Source organism: Mauremys reevesii, linkage group 1 (assembly GCF_016161935.1).
Source record: "Mauremys reevesii isolate NIE-2019 linkage group 1, ASM1616193v1, whole genome shotgun sequence".
NCBI lineage: Eukaryota > Metazoa > Chordata > Testudines > Geoemydidae > Mauremys > Mauremys reevesii.
Genome location: NC_052623.1, coordinates 5148200 through 5172837, shown reverse-complemented (window position 1 = coordinate 5172837; position 24638 = coordinate 5148200). Strand labels below are relative to the sequence as shown.

The 24638-nt window shown below is 42.3% G+C and overlaps 1 protein-coding gene across 1 annotated transcript; it reads right to left on the bottom strand.

The window, feature by feature from the left end:
* Positions 1 to 8071: 8071 nt before the first annotated feature.
* On the bottom strand, positions 8072 to 9019 carry LOC120381241 (olfactory receptor 52J3-like). Its single transcript, XM_039499442.1, has one exon. It carries the CDS (start codon positions 9017 to 9019, stop codon positions 8072 to 8074), a length of 948 nt encoding a protein of 315 aa, XP_039355376.1.
* Between the last annotated feature and the right edge of the window lie 15619 nt (positions 9020 to 24638).

Below are 24638 nucleotides of genomic sequence, written 5' to 3'. Positions count from 1 at the left end.
TTGTTTAGCAGACTTGCTGCTTCTGATGTACTTACAATAATTGATATTACTTTTTGAGACTTTGGCTAGTTTTTCTTCAAATTCTCTTTTTGCCTTCCTAATTATATTTTTACATTTCATTTGCCAGAATTTATGCTCCTTTTTATTTTCCTCAACAGGATTTAACTTCCACTTTTTAAAGGACACCTGTTTGCATCTCACTGCTTCTTTTACTTTGTTGTTTAGGCACTGGGGCTCTTTTTGGGTTCTCTATTTTGTTTAATTTGGGGATACATTTAATTTGAGCCTCTATTATGGTCCCTTTAAAAACTTTCCATGCAGCTTGCAGGGATTTCATTCTGGCACTGAATTTAATTTCTGTTTAACTAACTTCCTTAGTTCTGTGAAGTCCCCTTTTCTGAAATTATACACTACAGTTCTGGGCTGCTGGGCTGTTTTCCCTGCCACAGGGATGTTAAATTTAGTTATATTCTGGTCACTATTACCAAGCGGTCCAGGTATATTCACCTCTTGGACCAGATCCTTTGCTCCACTTTGGACTAAATCAACAATTGCCTCTTATCTTGTGGGTTCTTATCTCTGCATCCCTTCCTGAGGTGGCATGTGGGTACCATAATAGAGGCTCAAATTAAATGTATCCCCAAATTAAACAAAATAGAGAACCCAAAAAGAGCCCCAGTGCCTAAACAACAAAGTAAAAGAAGCAAAGTCTATATGGAGATGGTTGAAATCAACCATTATTATTGAGGATTTTTTATTAAATTTTATATCCTCTCTAATCTCCCTGAGCATTTCACAGTCACTATCACCATCATAGTCGGGTGGTCAATAATATCTCCCCAACAGCATGACCTATTCTGCCCTTCTGATATATTTTGTACTGTGGTATTACTGTGTCCCATTGATTGTCCTCATTCCACCAAGTTTCTGTTATGCCTATTATACAAATAATCCTCATTTAATATGGGACACTCTAGTTCTCCCATATTATTTACACCTGTAGCATTGGAATATAAGCACTTTAGAAAATTGTCGCGTTTTAACTGTCTGCCATTACATGATGTAATTGGATGAGACTTTTTTTTTAATTTGACTGTTTCTCATCAGATCCTAGCTGTATTTTATCATCTTCTATCCTCTCCTCCTCACTAGGACATAGGGACTCTCCATTAATAGAACCTCCCTAAGGGATGTCTTTGCCGCAACCACATGGTCCTCTGCATCTGCCGGCTTTCCCCCAGCCTTTAGTGTTAAAACTGCTCTATGATCTTTCTGAGTGCCAGCAATCTGGTTCCATTTTGGTTTAGGTGGTGTCATAAATTGATAAGGATTAAGGTCTCTTTTACCTGTAAAGGGTTAACAAGCTCAGTAACCTGATGAACACCTGACCAGAGGACCAATCAAGGGACAGGATAATTTCAAATCTCTGTGGAGGGAAGTCTTTGTCTGTGTCCTTTGTTTGGATTGCTGTTCTCTTTTTGGATCTAAGAGAGGCTAGATATATCTTCATGTTCTCCAAGGTTTCCTGAAGTATTTTCTTCTATTCAGTTTAGTAAGTATTAGAAAGGCGAACTAGCCTTATAATTAATTTTCTACATTTGCAATTGTGTGTCTGCTGAAGAAATATCTTTATTTCTGTTTGCTGTTACTTTGATTATTCTGAGAAAAGGAGGGGGGGGAGCCTCTCCAGGTTTATAATTTAGACCCTGTAAAATATTTTCCATCCTGGTATAACAGAGATAGTGTACTTTTTTTTCTTTCTTTAATAAAATCTTTTCTTTTTAGAACTTGATTGATTTCTTCCCTTGTTTGGATTTTCAGGGGAAGGGGAGGGGGAAAAGTGAATCCCTCTTTGTTTGATTCAAGGAATTTGAATCCAGATATCTCTCCTAAGGACTAGGAGAGGGGAGGGGGGAATGCTTTATTTTCCTTTGTGTTGAGATTCAAGGAGTTTGAATCTGTGTTCCCCAGGGAAAGTTTTGGGGGAACAGGGAGTTTACTAGACACTGGAATCTCTAGTTGGTGGCAGCGTACTAGATCTAAACTAGGATTTAAGTTTAGAGGAGTCCATGCAGGTCCCCATCTTGTGAATGCTAAAGTTCAAAGTGGGGAATAAACCTATGACAGGTGGAGACCATCCTTCCTGTATAGGCTCCCTCTTTGCCAAAAGTTTCTCCAGTTCGTAATAACGCTAAACCCTACCTCCCTACACCATCGTCTCATCCACACATTGAGACCCTGCAGCTCTGCTTGTCTAACTGGCCTTCTGAGTGGAAGTGGGTGTGGTGATCTGCCCCATCTAGTGGCACTGAGACCAGTTAGAGAGAGGAAGATAGAAAGAAGATTTATGAGTGCGCTCTACGGCCTTAGCTAAGAGGCAGTTGGCTTTTAGCTCTTGTGGTACAGGCTTATGTACTAAGCTCCAGCAGTCCCAGGTTTGATCCCACCCACTGATGACCGGGGTCTGTTGGCATTACAGGAACATTTCAGAGAATGCTACCATGGAAGTCCTGGATGCCAATCATTTACTTAGCAGCCTAAATTTGGCCTCCGGGACATCTCTTCTATCCTTTATTATGCCAATGATACCTTAATGTACCGTGACCACTGGTTCCTCCCCAGCACTGCACATAAGTCTGTTTAGATGTTGTGAGAGATTGGCAAACTTCGCACCCAGTTATTTATGTTTCTAATTATTAAATCCCCCCAACTATTACCTGTCTCTTCCTAATAACTGGAGTTCCCTCACCCGGCGAGGGGTCCTTTTGTGTCTTGGCCTTTCTAATTGTGTCCCTGCATACCTGTGCTATATTTTTATATTCATCCTTTTTTAATTTGACCTAGTTTCCACTTTTTGTAGGACTCTCTTTTTATTTTTAGATCATTGAAGATCTCCTGGTTAAGCTAGGGTGGTTTCTTCCCATACTTCCTATCTTTCCTATGCAGTTGGATACTTTACTCTTGTGCCCTTAATAATGTCTCTTTGAAAAACTGCCAACTGTCTGCAATTGCTTTTCCTCTAAGACTTGCTTCTCTTGGGATCTTACCACCAACTCCCTGAGTTTGCTAAAGGCTGCCTTCTTGAAATCCATTGTCTTTATTTTGCTGTTCTCCCATCTCCCATTCCTTAGAATCATGAACTCTACCATTTCATGATCACTCCCACCCAAGCTTCCTTCCACTTTCAAATTCTCAACCAGTTCCTCCCTATTTGTCAAATTCAAATCTAGAACAGCCTCTCTCCTAGTAGCCATCTTGATTTTCTGAAGTAAAAGAAAATGTGTCCAATATATTCCAAGAACTTGTTGGATAATCTGTGCCCTGCTGTGTTATTTTCCCAACAGATGTCTGGGTGGTTGAAGTCCCCCATCACCATCAAGTCCTGTGCTTTGGATGATTTTTTTAGTTGTTTATAAAAAAGAAAAAGACTTGATGCTTCTCTGGCAGTGTCCTTAAGTTAGCCACATGCATGACCAATTTATGACCTGCTGACTTGGCTACTTTTAGCAAGAATGGTTCAGTATGGCCGTCTAACTTGACTACTGTCGGCAACACAAAACAGTGGTTCAGTACGGCCTGCTAAATTGGCTACTGTTAGCAACAAGCGATAGTGGTTTAGGAACTTTACTGGTTTGCCAAAATCTCCCCGTACAGTTTTCCCTCCTTAATGGTCACCTTCCACATCAGGGGGGCTTTACCTGATCACTGTTACACCTTTCCTGGATGCACCTGAGTTGAGATCCAATGAAAGTTCAAGACTTTCAGCTGAGACCGAGCAAATGATCTTCTTGTTGGCATCCCATACTTAGCACACCAGCATAGCAACTAACAAGCGGTCATTTTAGCCTACTCTTTCATTTGAGGGAGGGGTGATAAGTTCGATATGTTCTCTTCCTGGGGGTCTGAGTGCCGGTGGCAGTAACCACTGACTCATCTGTTGGGGGACTTGCAATTGCCAGATTTTGCGCCCGGTCCAGCATGTCATTAGGCTGGTAACAAAAAACACTACTATTTGGCACCCCAAGATTGCTATGATGGGTGTAGTGCTAAATTCAGGATGCCTGTGCCAGTGGGGGACCATCCCAATAACACTTCCCACCAGTGGTGTGACAGGTCCTGGCCAATTCTTGCAAATACCCATTTAATTTCATTGGCATTGGGATTTACGGTAACCATGACTCTGCACCCTTCCTGTTTTTCAGTGGATAGCTGGTTCTGTAAATCAGAGTGTACAAGCAATATTTGTAAACAGTTAAATTCATTCCAAGGGGCACAGATTTTACAAAAAAAATATAAAATATACAACACTTTTAACTAGCTATACTTAAATTCAGGTACATTATATTCAAAATCACATCCCCTAATTGCAACAATATAACAAAAACATCTATTCTTATAAGGATTATGATTTACTTTATGCACAAAATTAACAAGACGCATAGGACACGAACTTTTAAGACATACACAATGATTCCCCAGATACACAAACACAGAATTATTACTTACAAATGCCTTAATAGCATAAAGACATTTTCTTTCAGCTATTTCCAAACATACATCCTGAGGTTGGAGGGTTCCATTACGGTCTGATTAATATTGAGGCCTAAAGCCACAATGGGAGAAACCCATTTTATTTCTGCTTGGGACATTAGCAAAACAGACCACGATTTCCTCTGACTCTTCATTATAGGGGAAATTTAGCATTTTCCACCAGGCCTGTAATTCTCTTTCAGTTTGGGTGGAATTTTTCCAAATGATGCTTCTGATTTCTATTGGGAGCACCCCATTCATACCATCGCGAATCATATCTTTTACTACATCAATCATCCATACTTGCATTTGCATACATGCCATAGCTAAAGAAGTGTTAGTTTGCAGAGTGCCAACAGCCTGCAAGAGGTGGTGATGGTCTCCCTCTTAGGTTTTTCCCCATCCCTCTAAGATATTTGCTACATAGGAATGCAGAGAGAGTAACTGATTAAATAATATCTTAATAAGTGTAACCAAATCTTTTATATGAGCTCCCATTGCATTCATCTTGTTTGCAAGCACCGCCTCATTAATGCTGTTATGGACTGCTCCTCCCGTTCCACACACAAAACAAAAATAGACTCTCCCTCCTCCCCCTTTTTCAGAAGGAGGGAGTGGTAAAGCATTTCAAAGCTCACATTTATTCAGACTCACTGATGTCTGAATCATGTTTCTCCCACACTGGGATTTTCTGGGTCTAGTGCTGGGGCCCAAATATTTGCCGATGACAACTAGGGTCATTTATTGCATTTAATTCACTTTCTGCTGTTTTAATTTCAACAATTACTTGGGTTATATTTATATTTTCATCTGGGACTTCTTGAGCTTCCTCTATTACCTCCAGCTCTGGACTTAACTCCTCCTCTTCTGACTCCGAGGAATTGTCAGGTCACTATCTGTTTCTACTTCGGATTCCCATTTCCCATGAGTAATTACGCTCTCCTCCTCCAGGAACCAAAAACAGGCATCCCTCTCATCTAAGACTGACTGGGATGGTTTCCCTTCCCTCATTTTAGCTGTGAGGAGTGAAACCACTTCAGTATGTTTTTCTTTCCTGACCAAATTTCCAGCTAATAGACAGTGAGACTGGCCTAGTTACAGATTCTAACATGTCCTGCCAAGATGGGACTGAGATTACATGCTCTTTCCTTTACTTGTCGATACATAACCATGTCTCCTACCTGCCATTCTTGAGGATTTAGGATTGGACCCATTCTTTTGCCCTTTTCTGAATGTCAGCAACAGCTTTTAACAGCTGCTGCATCCATGGTCTATGAGGATGCAGGGTTGTAGGTTGTCACGTGGTGTTCCATCCACCCACCACTGTTCTGGGAGACACATATCTCTCCCAGTCATCTCCTTGAATGGAGTTACTCCATATGATGCCACGGAATCCCTTATAGCCATCAGGATAAATGGCAGTCTTTGGTCCCAGTCCTTCTGTGATGGGTTGGATCACAGAAACTTGGGAGCTGCCACTCCATGTGCCAAGACTACTTCTGCCCCTACTTCTCTTACCCGAAATAAGCAAACAGAAAATAACAAACCAGTAACCACTTTGTCTGTTCTCCAGGCACCACATTTAAAACTCACTTAAAATCACTAGCTGTCCCTCAAAGCAATCAGCTGTTCATAGATCCTGCCGACTACGCCACTGTGATGGGTTCGATCACAGAACCCCCCTGGGGAGCTGCCACCTGATGTGCCAAGACTACCTCTACCCCTGATTTCCATGCCAGCTCTGGGCCCCAGCACCCTGTCTTGCTGAGCCAGACACGCTCGTCTGCTCCAACACAGACCCAGAGTCTGAATTACCTGCCCCAAAGCTGCAGGTTTACCTGAAAACATCTCACAGAAGTGTGCTTGTCTTTAACACTCAGATCCCCATCTCCCAATGGGGTCTAAACCCAAATAAATCCATTTTACCCTGTATAAAGCTTATGCAGGATAAACTCATAAATTGTTCACCCTCTGTAACACTGATAGAGAGCTATGTGATTGCTGAAAACAGCTGTTTTCTCCCCCGGGTATTAATACAGACTCTGAGTTAATTAATAAGTAAAAAGCGATTTTATTAAATACAGAAAGTAGGATTTAAGTGGTTTGAAGTAGTGACAGACAGAACAAAGTAAGTCACCAAGCAAAATAAAATGCGCAAATCTATGTCTAATCAAACTGAATACAGATACGATCCTCAGCAGTTCCAGAATGCTCCATTTTACAGACTAAACTCATTTTAGCCTGGGTTCAGCAATCACACACACCACCTATAGTTACTGTCCTTTGTTCCAGTTTTTTTCAAGTATCCTGGGGAGTGGAGAGGCTCCCTCTTTCGCCAGATGAAGACAAAATGGAGGGGTGTCCCAGAGGTTTAAATAGACTTTCTCTTGTGGGTGGAGACCCCCCTCCTCCTTTCTATGCAAAGTCCAGCTCCAAGATGGAGTTTAGGAGTCACCTGGGCAAGTCACAAGTTTTTACAGGCAGCAGCCATTGTTTACATGCTACCTTGAACATCCTCAAGTAGACTTCTTATGTGGATTGGAGCATTCCAAGATACATTATCCTTTAAGTGTTTCTTGACTAGGTACTTAATTTCAACATTCCTTCCTCCAGGAACTGACCAAATGCTCGACTAAGGTTATTTAGAAATCAAACCAGTACACAGCCAACATTCATAACTTTGAATAATGATACATGCATACAGATAGGATTAATACATTCAGTAAATCATAACCTTTGAGATATGTTACATGGCATATGTAGCATAAAACACAGTCTAAGCATATTTCCATAAAGCCAGTCTTTATTCAGGCCTAATTTGATGGTGTCCAGTTTGCAAATTAATTCCAGTTCTACAGTTTCTCAGTGGGGTTTGTTTTTGAAGTTTTTTTGTTAAAGAATTGCCACTTTAATGTCTGTTATTGAGTGTCCAGGGTGACTGAAGTGTTCTCTTACTGGTTTTTGAATGTTAAAATTCTTGATGTCTGATTTGTGTCCATTTATTCTTTTGCATCTGGTTTGGCCAATGTACATGGCAGAGGGGCATTGCTGGCACATGATGGCATATATCACATTGGTAGTTGGGCTGGTGAATGAGTCTCTGATGGTGTGGCTGATGTGATTAGGTCTTATGATGGTGTCCCTTGAATAGATATGCGGGCAGAGTTGGCAACAGCGTTTGTTGCAGGGATTGGTTCCTGGGTTATTGTTTTGCTGTGTGGTATTCAGTTGCTGGTGAGAATTTGAACCTGAGGTGAGATGTGGAGCAGGGGCTGGGCATTGGAGGACGAAATTGTGCAGAGGTCAGAGCCTCAGAGGTCCATTTAACAGAAATTAGAAAGGTGGCATCCCGATGATTTAAGGAGTTGAACACTGAATGGTTCCCCAGTTTGTCACAGTGACAAAACACAGTAAGGCCAGGAAAGGATTTAATGTCTTTTTGACTGTTAAATAAGTGATTCAGGGAAGAGGGCCCAGCACTATGTTACCAGCCAGATTTGCACAGAGCTCAGTCTGAGAGCCAGAGCACCAGGAGAAAATTTTAAGTCCCCTTATGAGTAAAGAGATGGAGCAGTTTGTCCCGGATCTGTTTGGTCTTCACCCCGTAGATGATGGGATTCAGCGTGGGGGGCACTATAAGGTACATGTTGGCCATGATAATGTGGAAATGCAGGGGCACATTGCTACCAAACCGGTGTGCGAGTAAGGAGAAAAGATCTGGGATGTAAAAGGCTAAGATGACACAGAGGTGGGAGGTGCAGGTCTCAAAAGTCTTGAGCCGGGCATCATTTGTGGGAAGGCTGAAGATGGCCCTGAGGATCTGGACATAGGATACGGCGATAAAAAACACATCCACACCAATCACAAAGAATACCACAAAGAGGCCGTAGTAACTACTGATGTGGATGTCACCGCAGGCCAGCTTCACCAGGGCCATGTGCTCGCAGTACGAGTGGGGGATGATGTTGGTTCTGCAATATGGCCACTGCCTTACCAGAAGGAAACCAGACAGTACAAGCATGCCACCACGCAGCACCATGGCAAAGCCAATCTTGACCACCATGGAATTTGTCAGGGTGGTGGAATGTCTCAGGGGATCACAGATGGCCACGTAGCGATCAAAAGCCATGGCCACAAAGATCCCAGACTCCACCACTGAGAAGCAGTGAATGAAGTACATCTGAGTGAGGCAGGCACTGAAATCGATCTCCCTGGAGTTGAACCAGAAGATGCTCAACATTTTGGGAATTGTGCACGTGCATAGGGCCAGGTCAGTGACGGCCAGCATACAGAGGAAATAGTACATGGGCCCATGGAGGCTCGGCTCCCTCTTCACTATTAACAGGGTGGTGAAGTTCCCCAAGATAGCTATGGCATACATGGTGCAGAAGGGGATGGAGATCCAGACGTGGGCTGCCTCCAGACCAGGAATGCCCAGCAGGATGAAGGTGGAGGGGTTGGTGAAGTCAGTTGTGTTGGAATCTGACATGGAGTAGGGGAGAAGGTGTCCAGCTCTGAGGCAGGGGAAGTGTCTCCTGAATGTACTGTACATTCACTGGACTTTCTGTATGTGCCCAGGGTCTCGGGTAATGGTCGCAGTCCAAATTCCTAGGTGGGAGACAATGTGAATATGAGACACAAATGCACAACTGGAGGCTGTTCTTATGGGGGAAGCAGATTGGTTGCTTTTCAGACACTGAGAAGTGACATTTTCATTAATCAGATAAATGAATTATGAAAAACTGACCCTAATAATGCCACTTCCATATTTGATGGTGCTCCATGCATAAATAATTCCTACATTAGGTGATGCGGGAACTCTTAACAGGCAGCAGCAGGAAATACAAGTATGGATACTGGTTATCTGTCATTGTTCCTTAATGTAGTGAAGCCCAGGCTAGAGAATCCATTATGTAGGGAGTTCCCCGTTTACCTGGTTGCTCAAAATCTGAAAGTGGAAAAAACCCAAATCTGTGTGCAGACATGTACCGGGGGGAATATCCCAGGTAGAACATACCTCAGGGAAAAGACCTGGCATCACTGATATCAGCTCAATAGAATGGACCTGCTCATTCCCCAAAGTGGCCAAAACAAAAGCAATGATCGGATGCTTATGGAATGGGATGGGGAATAACTTGCTCTGGACATACACTCAGTTTTGTTCTATAAAGGTTATTGCAGATCGGAAGGGGGTTTCCAAGAGGCTGGGGAAATGGGGGAAGCTGCTATATGCAGACAGACTGAAACGTCTGGTACTGTTTAGTTTAGAGAAGAGACAAGGAAGGGGGTGTATAATAGAGGAGTGGAAAATAAAAAAATGGAGCTGATTACATTCAAATGGTCAAACAGAGAACTATTCCCAACCAGTAATATCTGGGCTAATTCCTCAAAGCTGAGGCAAAATATCGGAAAAACTTATTGGGAGGAAAAAAATAGACAGAAAACTGGGAAGGAAAAGTTGGAATTCTATAAGACGCATTTATTAGATAGCTAGAAAGCCACAATTCCATAGTCAAAAAGGTGGACAGCTTGGATAAAAATCTGGTTCCGTGAAAAGGGAAGACATTTGCAGCGTGGGGGTTGGGAGGGATAGCAATATATAACACATGGAAAAAAGGGAAACAAATAACAAATAATACAAACCTGAAGTTGTGAAAATTGATCATGGACATTAAAGACATCAGGTTAAAATCCATGTGTGGCAGACCTAAGGATCACAAAAAGGAGGTTATTTGATATATTCAAAACAAAAGAAATCCTAGAAAAGGTTTAGGCCAACTCCTGGAGTGAGAAAAGAAACTTTTTAATGTTACAGAAAAGGTAGATGTGTTCAATAAATATATTTGTCCTGCATTAGGAAAGAAGCAGTATGAGGTACTCATATCATGTGAGGCGATGAAATACTTTCCAGTCCATTAGCAGTCAAGGAGGGTGTTATACATCATCTACAGTAGAACCTTAGAGTTACGAACACCAGGGTTATGAACTGACTGATCAATCACACATCTCATTCGGAACCAGAACTACTCAATCAGGCAGCAGCAGAGCCAAAAAAAAAAAAAGAGGCAGATACAGGGCAGTTCTGTGTTTAACATCAACTATTAAAAATAAAAGGAAAGTTAAAAAAAAGATTTGACAAGATTAGGAAACAGTGGAAGCTGGTCTGGGATTAGTTAAAAAAGTCTAGGAATATAATTACTGTCAATCAACAACAGCGTTTATAGAAAATCAGTCTTGTCAAATAAACCCAATTTCATCCTTAAATGAGAGTACACGTTTGGTTGATCAAGGGGACCACTCAGATGCATAAAGTTTGATTTCCCCCAAACATTTGCTTTAGTAGGGAAAACATTCAGATAAAAAATGAACACTATAATATCAGAAGAGGATATGTAAAATGGACTAAAAGTGGCTAACTGATATATCTCAGAAAGCTGTTGTCAAAGCGTCATTGCCAGTGAAGGTAGGGGGAGGTTACTAATGAGGTTCTGCAAAGATCATTTCTAGGCCCAATGCTATTGAATATTTTCATCAATTATCTGGAAGCAAATAGACAATCACTGCAGATAAAATTTGTGTACAACCCAAAGACTGGCAGAGTAGTTACAATGAGGCAGCCAGGGCAGGCATACTGGTTCATCTGGAGCCTTTGGTGAGCTGGGCTCATGCAAATAAAATGTTTTAATGCAGTCAAATGCAAAGTTACCCTCCCAGAACAGAGAATGGAGGCCCAACCGACAGGCTAGGGCACCGTATTATGGAACGCAGGGACCCTGAAAAGGATTTTGGGGTCACCGTGGATGCCCAAATCATTGCGAGCTCCCAGTGTGATGCTCTGGCCAGAAGGGCTGATTCAATCCTTGGCTGCATAAACAGGGGGTTGGTGAGTTGGAGCAGGGGAAGGATTTTACCTCTGCACATGGCACCGGTGAAACCGACTGTGTCCAGTCCCGGGGCCCACATTTCAAAAAGGTTGTTGGAAAATTGGAGAAGATGCAGAAAAGAGCCTCAAAAATGATTGGAGGCTGCTGAAAATGCCTGACAGAGAGAGAAAGACTTAAAGTGATTCATCTTGTTCATCTTATCAAAAAGATGATCAAGTGAGACTTTCATATGTAGAAAACCACCGGTACTAATGGTCTGTGAAATCTAGCAGAGAAAGGCAAATCTAAGCTGAATGGCTGGAAGCTGAAGCCAGACAAATTCCAGCTGGAAATCAGGGTGATTAACTGTTGGCAGAAACTGTGAAGGGAAGTGGTGGATTCTCCAGCTCTGCATGTGTGCAGAGCCAGAGTGGATGCTTTCTTGGAAGAGCTGCTTGAGAGTTCGTCTACACATAAAATGCTACAGCGGTGCTGCCACAGTGCTTCAGTGTAGACACTCCTGACACCAACGGCAGGGGTTCCCCGGTCAGCATGGGTAATCCACCTGCCTGAAAGGTGGTAGCTGGGGCAATGGAAGAAATCTTCCATCGACCTCTTGCTGTCTACACCAGGCTCAGGCTCTCTGAGGAGTGTGGATGTATTTTCTTTTGCAAAGAGAGACACAAATGCCGTTTGGGGTTGCATTAAGAGAGGCATAACATGCAAGTCACAGAAGGTGATAGTACCACTCTACTCAGCGCTGGTTAGGCCTCAGCTGGAATACAGTGTCCAATTTTGTTCACCTATGTATAGAAACGATATAGAGAAACTGGGAAGGATATGGAAGTGAGCAACAACGATGATCAAATGGATGGAATATAAGCAAAGGCGGAAGGAACTGGGATTGTTTTGTTTGGAAAAGATGAGATTGAAGGGGTACATGACAGCGGTCTTCAGATACTTTAAAGGAAGCCATAAAAAAAGATGAAGAAAAAATATTCTTCCTTTCCACTGAGGGCAGGACAAGAGGCAATGGGTTCAACTAAAGCAGAGCAGATTTAGATGAAATCTCAGGAAAAAAAACTTCCTAACTGTAAGAACAAGAGGACGATGGAACAGACGCCTCGGGATCTTGTGGAAACTCCTTCACTGTAGGTTTTCCAAGGAGGCTGGATAGCGTCTGTCTGGAATGGTTTATACTGAACACGTCCTGCATCTTGGCAGTTGGTTAGACTAGCTGAGCCTTGAGGTATCTTCTAATCCTTTGGCTCTATGATTTAACAATCTAAAATACTGCCATAGACCAGGCCTCAGTCAAACACAAGTCATGGGGCTCAGTACACATGTAACTGGGTGAAATTTAATGGCCTGTGTTATATAGGAGGTCGGACTGGATGATTAAATGGTCCCTTCTGGCCTTAAACCCTATGAATCTATTGATAAAGAAAGTGTATCAGGCATTTATATTTGCTATGTCTCATAAAACACAGACAAGGGAACGTTGAATTACATTGAAAGTCTGAACTATAAAATTGATAAGAAAATTATTTACATAATCCATATTTGGCCTGTGAAACTCCTTGCCACAGACATTATTGCAGCAAAGAGCTTAGCTGAATGGGATTCACAAATGGATTGGCCACTATAGGTAGTTTTGGTGGCCCCTCCGTTAGTTAAGATTGTCTGACACCTTAACCTAGGAGACCTCATTTTCAGTTGCTTAAAAGTTTGCCAAACTTTCACCGTTTGGACTGAAATTTCCATCAATGGGTGTCTGCTTCTGGCTGAATTGTTTTGTTTGTTTGTTTGTTTTTCTAAAGTTTCTAACCTAAGTGTTCAGCTGACTAATCAAATGAAGCTAGAAGAGACAATGTCTTGCCTATATTGAAAAATTCTTATAATTTTCCAGTGAGGAGTCCTAGCACCTCCATGATTTCCAGCAGATAAAAATCAGGTAACAGTCATCCTGTTACCAGCCAAAGCCATGAAATGCAAGAGGAGGAGATCAACGTGTCTGTACATGAACTTACAGCTGGCTCCTGAGCTCTTTACTTTGGTCTTTCTCAAAGGAGAGTTTTGCTTCAGTGGAGCCTGAGCAATATACAAGCCAGGGCCTTAGAATTTGGGCTTGTATTATACATCTATTAATGCCTTTTTTCCTGAAGGATCTACTGTGCCACTGAAATGCAGCCACCCGGGATAGATAGCCTGGCAGGGGGCGGGGGACACAGCTGTGAGGGACATTTTGGCCTATGATAGTAGAGCAAACCCATCACCTCTGGCAAGGGACCTGGGATGTTTAAAGGTTGTGCAGAGGGAAAAGGACCACACACTTACTCTTTATCACACCATGAACATGTTTCACTGGGTTTGTCGAGCAGGTGAGCTCCTCAGCAAGAGATGGGTACTCATGAATTCTGAGACGGAAGTGTCCTCCCTGGGAATCCCCCTCAGGTAGCCGTGTCCCACACCTCTCTCACCCCAGCATCCGCAGCAACATCCCACATTGAGAGCTGAAGCGGGGGTGTGAACTGTTTATAATATAGCTCTGTGCAATCCCAGCAGCGTTCGCTCAGCCTCTAGGGGAGAAAAATGCAAACAGGCTCGAGACCAGAGAGATTCTAGCCAATCTCTCTCTTTCCATGTCTCCACTTCTGTGCTCTTTATCCAGCATTAGGAGTAAACAATAATTAAAGAACCTTCCCAAAGGGAGGTGCGAACTCCTGGGCTCTGTGTTGAGTCAGAGAGGAATTGGCTGCTCTGTGTATTTGTGTATTTTTAAAGATTATAATTCATTACTTAGAAACCTAGGGATAGTGCCTAGGTTTCATAGGGTCTGATAGCCTGTAAATAAACAGGAGGTCTGGGTAGATAGTAGACAAACAGATCTGGAGAAAGATGACTAAGAGGAGACACTAGCAGTTTTTTTCAGATATACGGGGCTATCGCTAAATGATCAGGGATAAGTGATTCTCATCATTAACTATCACAATACTGTAAAGCACCTTTTACTGAAGGATCTTCAAAATACTTTGCAAAGGAAAGTCATTATGAACATATCCCCATTACACAGATAGGTAAACTGGGGCAAAGGGAGATGTGACTTGGCCAAGGTCATGCAAAGAACAACAGACAGAATCCAGGATCTTGACTTCTTTGCCATCACCACGGTCTCTCCATCAGTAACTGAGCTCATGAAACAAAGGAAATGGGCTCACGCTCTAGTGTGGCCTGTTCTTTGGGTAGATGCTACGGATTTCCTGGGGTGCAACCTGAAACTGGGGTACCGCCGAGTCCTCTGGCATACTAATCTGGGCTCCTTCTAATGCTGTGAGTCTCTGACAAGCTTCAAGCCTCACCAGGTCTTGCATTTACACTGCCATACACAGACAGGGATACACCAGCTGCAGTTACGTAAATGCTTTCCCCATTCATGAACAGATATACAGATATTCATCAATGTCGTGAGGTGGGGGTGCTTCAGCTTCCCCTTCCACACAGCAGACCAGGTTTATTATGGTTTCCCTACAGTGAGAAGCTTTGAGCCTGTTTACAGGTCCTAGCTGAGGACTTCTCCATAGGGCTTCTTTTTTACTACTCTTACCATGTCCAAATGCTATTTCCCAAAATCAGGCACATGACACCTTTTCATAGTAGTTACCATCAGTATCGAATTCTTTGTTATAAAGTTTATCATTAGCAACAAACTTTGCATCAGGAGATTGAACAATAACACAAAATCTTTTGTCAGAGGTACATTTTTCTAAGACTTTTTATTTTGCCACACCTTCTGCTTGGACATTGTGTTTCTTAAAAACTCACTGTGACTTTCAACTCCTCTCTGAACCTTAACATGTGTTTAGTAAGTGGTTTTCCTTTCCCCTCAGTGTCCCTGTCAGAAGGATTGTGTAATATCTGGCTAACAAAACCAAACACCTTTGCCCCAGCCATTCTCTGAGCTCCTACCTCTCTCACTCCATCCAACCTCCCTCCGTCATTCGCTCCCTCCCTCCCTCTCTCATTTTCATTGTGCTGGGAGGGCTGGAGAGGGTCCCTTTTCGACCGGGTGTTCAGTTGAAACCTGGACACCTTGTAACATAAGAACATAAGAACATAAGAAAGGCCGTACCGGGTCAGACCAAAGGTCCATCTAGCCCAGTATCTGTCTACCGACAGTGGCCAATGCCAGGTGCCCCTGAGGGAGTGAACCTAACAGGCAATGATCAAGTGATCTCTCTCCTGCCATCCATCTCCATCCTCTGACGAACAGAGGCTAGGGACACCATTCTTACCCATCCTGGCTAATAGCCATTTATGGACTTAGCCACCATGAATTTATCCAGTCCCCTTTTAAACATTGTTATAGTCCTAGCCTTCACAACCTCCTCAGGTAAGGAGTTCCACAAGTTGACTGTGCGCTGCGTGAAGAAGAACTTCCTTTTATTTGTTTAAACCTGCTGCCTATTAATTTCATTTGGTGACCCCTAGTTCTTGTATTATGGGAATAAGTAAATAACTTTTCCTTATCCACTTTCTCAACATCACTCATGATTTTATATACCTCTATCATGTCCCCCCTTAGTCTTCTCTTTTCCAAACTGAAGAGTCCTAGCCTCTTTAATCTTTCCTCATATGGGACCTTCTCTAAACCCCTAATCATTTTAGTTGCTCTTTTCTGAACCTTTTCTAGTGCTAGAATATCTTTTTTGAGGTGAGGAGACCACATCTGTACACAGTATTCGAGATGTGGGCGTACCATGGATTTATATAAGGGCAATAATATATTCTCAGTCTTATTCTCTATCCCCTTTTTAATGATTCCTAACATCCTGTTTGCTTTTTTGACCGCCTCTGCACACTGCGTGGACATCTTCAGAGAACTATCCACGATAACTCCAAGATCTTTTTCCTGACTCGTTGTAGCTAAATTAGCCCCCATCATGTTGTATGTATAGTTGGGGTTATTTTTTCCAATGTGCATTACTTTACATTTATCCACATTAAATTTCATTTGCCATTTTGTTGCCCAATCACTTAGTTTTTGAAGTTCTTCACAATCTGCTTTGGTCTTAACTATCTTGAGTAGTTTAGTATCATCTGCTTGTCGGTAGGGATCTAAGTCAAAAGGTCATCTTTGGGGTCTTGTTATATCAGGGTCTAGTGAGGTGAGGATGTAAGGGGGATTTGTCTGTTGGCTGGCTCTCTGTGGAGCTGCTTCCTAATCCCAGGTTTATGCCAATGCAAAAAAATCCACCCCCCCATGGCTTTTCCTGTGCTCCCCACTCTAAGCACTGGGACTCCCCACCCCCTTCATTCAGCTGCTGTATGTGTCTTACCAGCCCTGGGGATTCCTTTCTCCCCTCTGTCAGATGCATCATTAGCATTTCCACAGGCAACCGTTTATTCCGTGGGATTGACATCCTGTCCTAAAGAGAGACAGTCTGTTTTCACAAGCACGTCAAGAACAAATTCCTGAATAATCAGGACCTGGATTGAGGTACCATCCATCACCCCTCTCTCTATCCCCAGGAGGTCTGTTGTGTGACTGCTTCCTTGGGAAGTCATTTACACAGTTTCCTCTCAAAACCTGAGCCACAGGTTGAGTGCACAGATGCCTGAGTGCACAGATGCTCTACCAGCCATTCTGTCCTGGGCATCCTCCCCCATGTGATGAGTGAGAACTCATTCCTGTTCTCCCACTATTCCTCCCTGTTTCCTTCTTTGGATCCCCCTCGAAGACACATATCCCAGTGCTCTTCAGGGTGGGATCTATCCCCTGTGTAGCCATAAGTGCCTCACAGCTAACAGCCTGGACAGTGTCTCACTGACAGACACTACACCCTCCTCGCTCCGCGAGGTGCTGTTACCTCCTGCTGCAGTGTTAAGGGAAATCTCACCCACCTCTGTAGTGGTTTCTATGATTCCATCACCCTTCTCCAGCACAAACCTTCCTAAGCTCCCAAGCATTGGGTTTGTCCCTTGTTTAGCTGCAACCTGGACATTTTTCTCCCTGATAGGGAATAGACTCTCCTGCCTCCCTGAGGGGATGCTGCCTTTAGCTGCAGGGCAGGAGCTGGTCTCAACCTCCCGCACCTGTGGAAGCATTCAGCTTCCCACTGCTGCAAAGGAATAAAGACTTACTCCCATTTCCTCAGCAGTTGCTAGGACTTTCCTCTTTCCCCTGGGGTCCCAGCAGAAAGCTGCTTCTTCCTGCACGTGGATATTTTAACAGCCTGAGTTATACAGAAGGAATCATTACCTATTAGCATATCGGTAGGGTTATTATAACCTACACACACTGATTACACAGCTTCCAAACCTCATTTTGTATGTGTATTTTAGCCAAAGGCACAAGGAGTTTGTAACATATATGTCACCTTTTTGAACTATACTCCATCTAAGCACAGAAATTTCTGACCCGTATCTTCCCACCCAACATGTTCCATGCCATTAATCGTGATGGCCTTGATGTTTTTCATGCCTGGCTGTGCATAGGCTAATTTTACAATCCCAGTATGATACGTGACAAGTGCCTGAGGGGCTTCTGTACTCAGGGTTGCAGTATTTGCATGGGCTACCTGTGGCTGGCTTTCTCCCAGCACAGGGAATTTATCCCTTAGGTGATCAGTGGAATTACACTGATAGCACCTTTTGGATTCTTCTTTTTTAACAGAGATTTTGGTCGGGGATCAGAGGAATGAGGTAAAATGGACCCCTACGTCCCACCAGGTTTAAACCCCTCTGTCTGTCAAAATAGATGCTTGTGTCTGTCAAAATCATCAGCCAGACCACTCATCTCATCCACATTTTCACCTTTTTGTCCAATAGACACTGCTTTACATCAACTTTACAAATGCTCCTCAGTAACATAGTCAAATTCATTTTTAAAATATATTCTGCATTGTTCATATCAGCACCATATTCAGGATTCCACTCTATATATTTCAGGGACAATCTGAAATTGCTTGTATTTCCTCCCTTTGATCATCTTGTCATTGGCCTCTGGATCCTCTCCTGGTAATCTACATCCTTTCTATACAGCAGTGACCAACATTGGACTCACCGCTCTAACTAAGGCCTAAGCAGCACAGAAGAAAACAGTATTATATCCTACTGTGACTTGCATGCTATGCCTATGTTAATACAATCTAACGTTGCATTTGCCTTTTTTTGAAGCAGCAGAAAAAATTCAGCCTCTGAGAGATGTAGTTATATCAACCTAACCCTGGTGTAGACACCATGAACTCAACGGAAGAATTCTTCCCTCAATCTAGCTATCACTTCTCAGGGAAGTGGATTATAAACACCGATGGGAGGCAGTGACTGCCTTGTCACTGAGGCAGTGACAAGCTGCAATCCACTCCTGGTCTTGAACTTACACAGCCTTACAGTCAGAAACACACCCAGCTGCAGTTACATGAATGAGTTCACTAGCCAAAAATGGAGAAGTTCCATCCAATTCTCCCCAGCTCCCCCACCAAGGACCCAATAGCTGTTCTGTCTTGCCCGGGTCAAAAGCCTGACCAGTCTAATTTTATTATCCATTCCCCCTCTCTCTCAGTTGGGAGAGGACAATGCACCATCACCATTTCCTTAGCATATTTCTCTTTTATATTTCAAACAACACACTATATTAGGGAGGTGTGTGTATGTGTGTGTGTATATATATTCCATCGATTTGACAATGACAATTTCATGCTATCTCTTTTTGTAGATTCTGTAGTCAAAGCGTAAAGTGCATACTCATGAACAGATTGGACAAACAAAGTCAGTTGTGAGTGTAATGGTAGTTATAGCAGTATGATGCTTTTTCCTGGCAGCTAACAATCAATTAATTCTCTCCTCTTCAAAGGCTTGAAAAGCTTTGAGTGTTGTATGTTTCCATGCTGATCTATTGACAATAATAAAACAGATTTATTAACTAGAGAAAGATAGATTTTAAGTGATTGTAAGTAATAGCGAACAGATCAAAGTTGGTTATCTAAAAAATAAACACAATCACAGTCTAAGTTTGATACATTAGATAGTATTTGAATCAAGCAGTGTCACCCTGGTGGTACAAACAGTCCACCAGTCTTCCATACATAGGTGAAAAATCCCTTCAACCTGAGTTCACATCCCCAGTTCAGTCCTCATTCTTAATGTGTTTCCAGGCATTGAGCTGTGGGGAGAATGAGGCCATGTGATTATGCCACTTCTCTATTTCATAGCATTTGACACGTGGAGGTAATATCATTTTTCCAAGTGGAAGTCCTCCCCGCACAGTTAGTGGAAAAGTACAGGCATAAGATGGAGTCCAGTGTCACATGAGCAGGTCACATGCCCTTGCCTGCTTCAATGACTCATAGTATGGTCCATTACCCAGATCTGGGCTACAATGTTCACAGGAAATTCCATCAGGTGGTAAATGCTTCTTCTAAGGCCTATTATGTTTCTTAATGGGCCATTACCTTGAATGGTTCATCAACAATGTGCTGGCTAGATTGGATGTAAACTACCTTGTGGGTGTTAACCAGCAGCAAACACATTTAGAATACTGGTACATAGTCAATATTCATAACTTTAGGCACAAAAATGATACATGCATACAAATAGGGTAAGCTCTGGGTTGTTATAGAGAGTCTCTCTTTTGCATCTGTACCGTGTTGTTAAGCCATTGTGTTTTTCCAACTGGCGATAATTCATTACAGATATTCAGGAGTGCCATGAGTTGGTGTGCCTCAGTTTCCCCTCCCACAGCACAGATCAAGTTTATTATGGTTTCCCTGCTGTGACAAGCTTTGAGCCTGTTTACAGGTGTTAGCTGAGAAGCTCTATCCCCACAGGGCTCCTTGTTTACTATTCCTAGCATGTCCAAAAGCTTTTCCCAACAATCACGCACGTTACATCTTCTCACAGGAATTACCATCAGGACCATTTTTTTTCTTTAAACAAATATAAGAATGTTCTTATCTTAGCAACAAACTTTCCATCATGAGATTTAACAATAACACCAAATCTTTTATCACAGGTGGGTGTTTCCAAATATTTTTACAATACCAGGCCTTCTGCTTAGACAGTTTGGTTTGTTCAATACCCATTGTGTCTTTCAACTCCTCCCTGAACCTTAACATGTGTTAAATTGCTTGTTTTCCTTTCCCCTCAGCGTCCTCTACAGTAGAGATCTCAATCTAAGGTCCTTTTAGGGTTCTTGGTATGCCAGGGTCTGGTGAGGAAAGTTTGAACTTTGGCTAGTCCCTTGTGGAGCTGCTTCCTAAGCCCAGGGTTATACCCTTGCAAAAATCCACCCTGCCTTATCCTTTCCCTTTGATCCCCACTCCCAGCACTGGGACCTCCCCCCACCCCCCACCTTTTCTAGAGACTTGTGATCTCAAAAGTATGTCTTCTCCCTGTAGCTCTTTTACAGCATCCTTCTCTGTCTTACCAGCCTGAGGAATTGCCTCCTACCCTCTGTCTAATGGGTCATTAGCATTTTCAGAATGATCTAAAAACATTAGCATGGCCATACGGGATCACAGCAAAGGCCCATCTAGCCCAGTATCCTCTCTTCCAAAAGTCGCCAAAGCCTGGTGCCCCAGAAGAAGTGAACAGAAGAGGGAATCATCAAGTGATCCATTCTGTCTGCCATTCCCAGCTTCTGGCACACAGAGGCTAGGAATACTATCCCCGCCCATCCTGGCTAATAGCCACTTATGTACTTACCCTCCAGGGACTTATCTAGTTCTTTTTTGAACCCTGTTATAGTAGAATCATAGAATATCAGGGTTGGAAGGGACCTCAGGAGGTTCTAGTCCAACCCCCTGCTCAAAGCAGGACCAATTCCCAACTAAATCATCCCAGCCAGGGCTTTGTCAAGCCTGACCTTAAAAACCTCTAAGGAAGGAGATTCCACCACCTCCCTAGGTAACCCATTCCAGTCTTGGCCTTCACAACATCCCCTGGCAAGGAGTTCCCCAGGTTGACTGTGTGTTGTGTGAGGAAATTCTTCCTTTTGTTTGTTTTCAGCCTGCTGCCCATTATTTCATTTGGTGAGCCCTAGTTAGTCTGTTATGAGAAGAAGTAAATAACAGTTCCTTATTTACTTTCTCCACACCAGTCATGATTTTATAGACCTCACTTATATCCCCCCTATAATCGTGTCTTTTTGAAGCAAAAAATTACCAGTCATTTTACTCTTTCCTCATACAGAAGCTGTTCCATAAACCTAATAATTTCTATTGCCCTTCTCTTTACCATTTCCAAATCCAATGTATCTCTGTTGAGATGGGGTGACCACATCTATCTGCATTCAGTATGCAAGATGTGGGCATCCCATGGATTTATATAGAGGCAATATAATATTTTCTGTCTCACTATCTTTCCCTTCCTTAATTATTCCCAACATTGTGTTCACTTTTTTGACTGCCACTGAACATTGAGTGGACATTTTCATAGAACTATCTACAATGACTCCAAGCTTTCTTTCTTGAGTGGTAACAGCCAATTTTCACCCAATCATTTTAAAAGTATAGTTGGGATTATGTTTTCCAATGCCCATTAATTTGCATTGATCAACATTTTATTTCATCTGCCACTTTGTTGTCCAGTCACCCAGTTCTGTAACTCTTTGCAGTCTGCCTGGGTCTTAACTACCTGGAGTAGTTTTATATCATCTGCAAATTTTGCCACCTCACTGTTTATCCCTTCTTCCAGATCATTTATGAATATATGGAATACTACTGGGCCCAGTACAGATCCCTGGGGGCACCACTATTTACCTCTTTCCATTTTGAAAACTGTCCATTTATTCCTACCTTTTATTTTCTATCTCTTAACCTTTTGCCAATCCATGAGAGAACCTTCCCTCTTATCCCATGGCAGCTTCCTTTTCTTAAGAGCCTTTGGTGAGGGACCTTGTCAAAGGCTTTCTGAAGATCTGAGTAGACTATATCCACTGAATTCCCTTTTTCCACAGGCTTGTTGCCCCCACAAAAAATTCTAGTAGATTGGTGAGGCGTGATTTCCCTTTACAAAAACAATGGTGACTCTCCCCAACAAGTTATGTTCATTTATGTTCTTTACTATAGTTTTTTGTTCTTTACTATAGTTTGACAATTTTGTTCTTTACTATAGTTTCAACCAGTTTGCCAGTACTAAAGTCAAGCTTACTGTCCTGTAATTGCCAGTGTCACCTCTGAAGCCCTTTTTAAAAATTGGTATAGAAGCTGATTTAACTTACAGACTGCAGTTAGTAATTCTGCAATTTCACATTTGGCTTCCTTCAGAATGATTAGTTGAATACTATCTGGTCCTGGTCACTTATTGCTGTTTAGTTTATCAAATTGTTTCCAAACCTCCTGTAATAAACCTCAATCTGGGACAGTTCCTAGATGGTGCTGGTCCTGCCGTGAGTTCAGGGGAATGGACTCAAAGACCTCTCGTGGTCCCTTCCAGTCCTATGATTCTATGATTCTTCACCTAAAAAGACTGGCTCAGGTTTGGGAATCTCCCTCACGTCCTCCATCATGGAGACCAATGCAAAGAATCCATTTAGTTTCTCCACAATGGCCATATTGCCCTTCACTGCTCCTTTAACATCTTGACCTTCCAGTGGCCCCACCGGTTGTTTAGCAGACTTGCTGCTTCTGATGTACTTACAATAATTGATATTACTTTTTGAGACTTTGGCTAGTTTTTCTTCAAATTCTCTTTTTGCCTTCCTAATTATATTTTTACATTTCATTTGCCAGAATTTATGCTCCTTTTTATTTTCCTCAACAGGATTTAACTTCCACTTTTTAAAGGACACCTGTTTGCATCTCACTGCTTCTTTTACTTTGTTGTTTAGGCACTGGGGCTCTTTTTGGGTTCTCTATTTTGTTTAATTTGGGGATACATTTAATTTGAGCCTCTATTATGGTCCCTTTAAAAACTTTCCATGCAGCTTGCAGGGATTTCATTCTGGCACTGAATTTAATTTCTGTTTAACTAACTTCCTTAGTTCTGTGAAGTCCCCTTTCTGAAATTATACACACTACAGTTCTGGGCTGCTGGGCTGTTTTCCCTGCCACAGGGATGTTAAATTTAGTTATATTCTGGTCACTATTACCAAGCGGTCCAGGTATATTCACCTCTTGGACCAGATCCTTTGCTCCACTTTGGACTAAATCAACAATTGCCTCTTATCTTGTGGGTTCTTATCTCTGCATCCCTTCCTGAGGTGGCATGTGGGTACCATAATAGAGGCTCAAATTAAATGTATCCCCAAATTAAACAAAATAGAGAACCCAAAAAGAGCCCCAGTGCCTAAACAACAAAGTAAAAGAAGCAAAGTCTATATGGAGATGGTTGAAATCAACCATTATTATTGAGGATTTTTTTTTAAATTTTATATCCTCTCTAATCTCCCTGAGCATTTCACAGTCACTATCACCATCATAGTCGGGTGGTCAATAATATCTCCCCAACAGCATGACCTATTCTGCCCTTCTGATATATTTTGTACTGTGGTATTACTGTGTCCCATTGATTGTCCTCATTCCACCAAGTTTCTGTTATGCCTATTATACAAATAATCCTCATTTAATATGGGACACTCTAGTTCTCCCATATTATTTACACCTGTAGCATTGGAATATAAGCACTTTAGAAAATTGTCGCGTTTTAACTGTCTGCCATTACATGATGTAATTGGATGAGACTTTTTTTTTAATTTGACTGTTTCTCATCAGATCCTAGCTGTATTTTATCATCTTCTATCCTCTCCTCCTCACTAGGACATAGGGACTCTCCATTAATAGAACCTCCCCTAAGGGATGTCTTTGCCGGAACCACATGGTCCTCTGCATCTGCCGGCTTTCCCCCAGCCTTTAGTGTTAAAACTGCTCTATGATCTTTCTGAGTGCCAGCAATCTGGTTCCATTTTGGTTTAGGTGGTGTCATAAATTGATAAGGATTAAGGTCTCTTTTACCTGTAAAGGGTTAACAAGCTCAGTAACCTGATGAACACCTGACCAGAGGACCAATCAAGGGACAGGATAATTTCAAATCTCTGTGGAGGGAAGTCTTTGTCTGTGTCCTTTGTTTGGATTGCTGTTCTCTTTTTGGATCTAAGAGAGGCTAGATATATCTTCATGTTCTCCAAGGTTTCCTGAAGTATTTTCTTCTATTCAGTTTAGTAAGTATTAGAAAGGCGAACTAGCCTTATAATTAATTTTCTACATTTGCAATTGTGTGTCTGCTGAAGAAATATCTTTATTTCTGTTT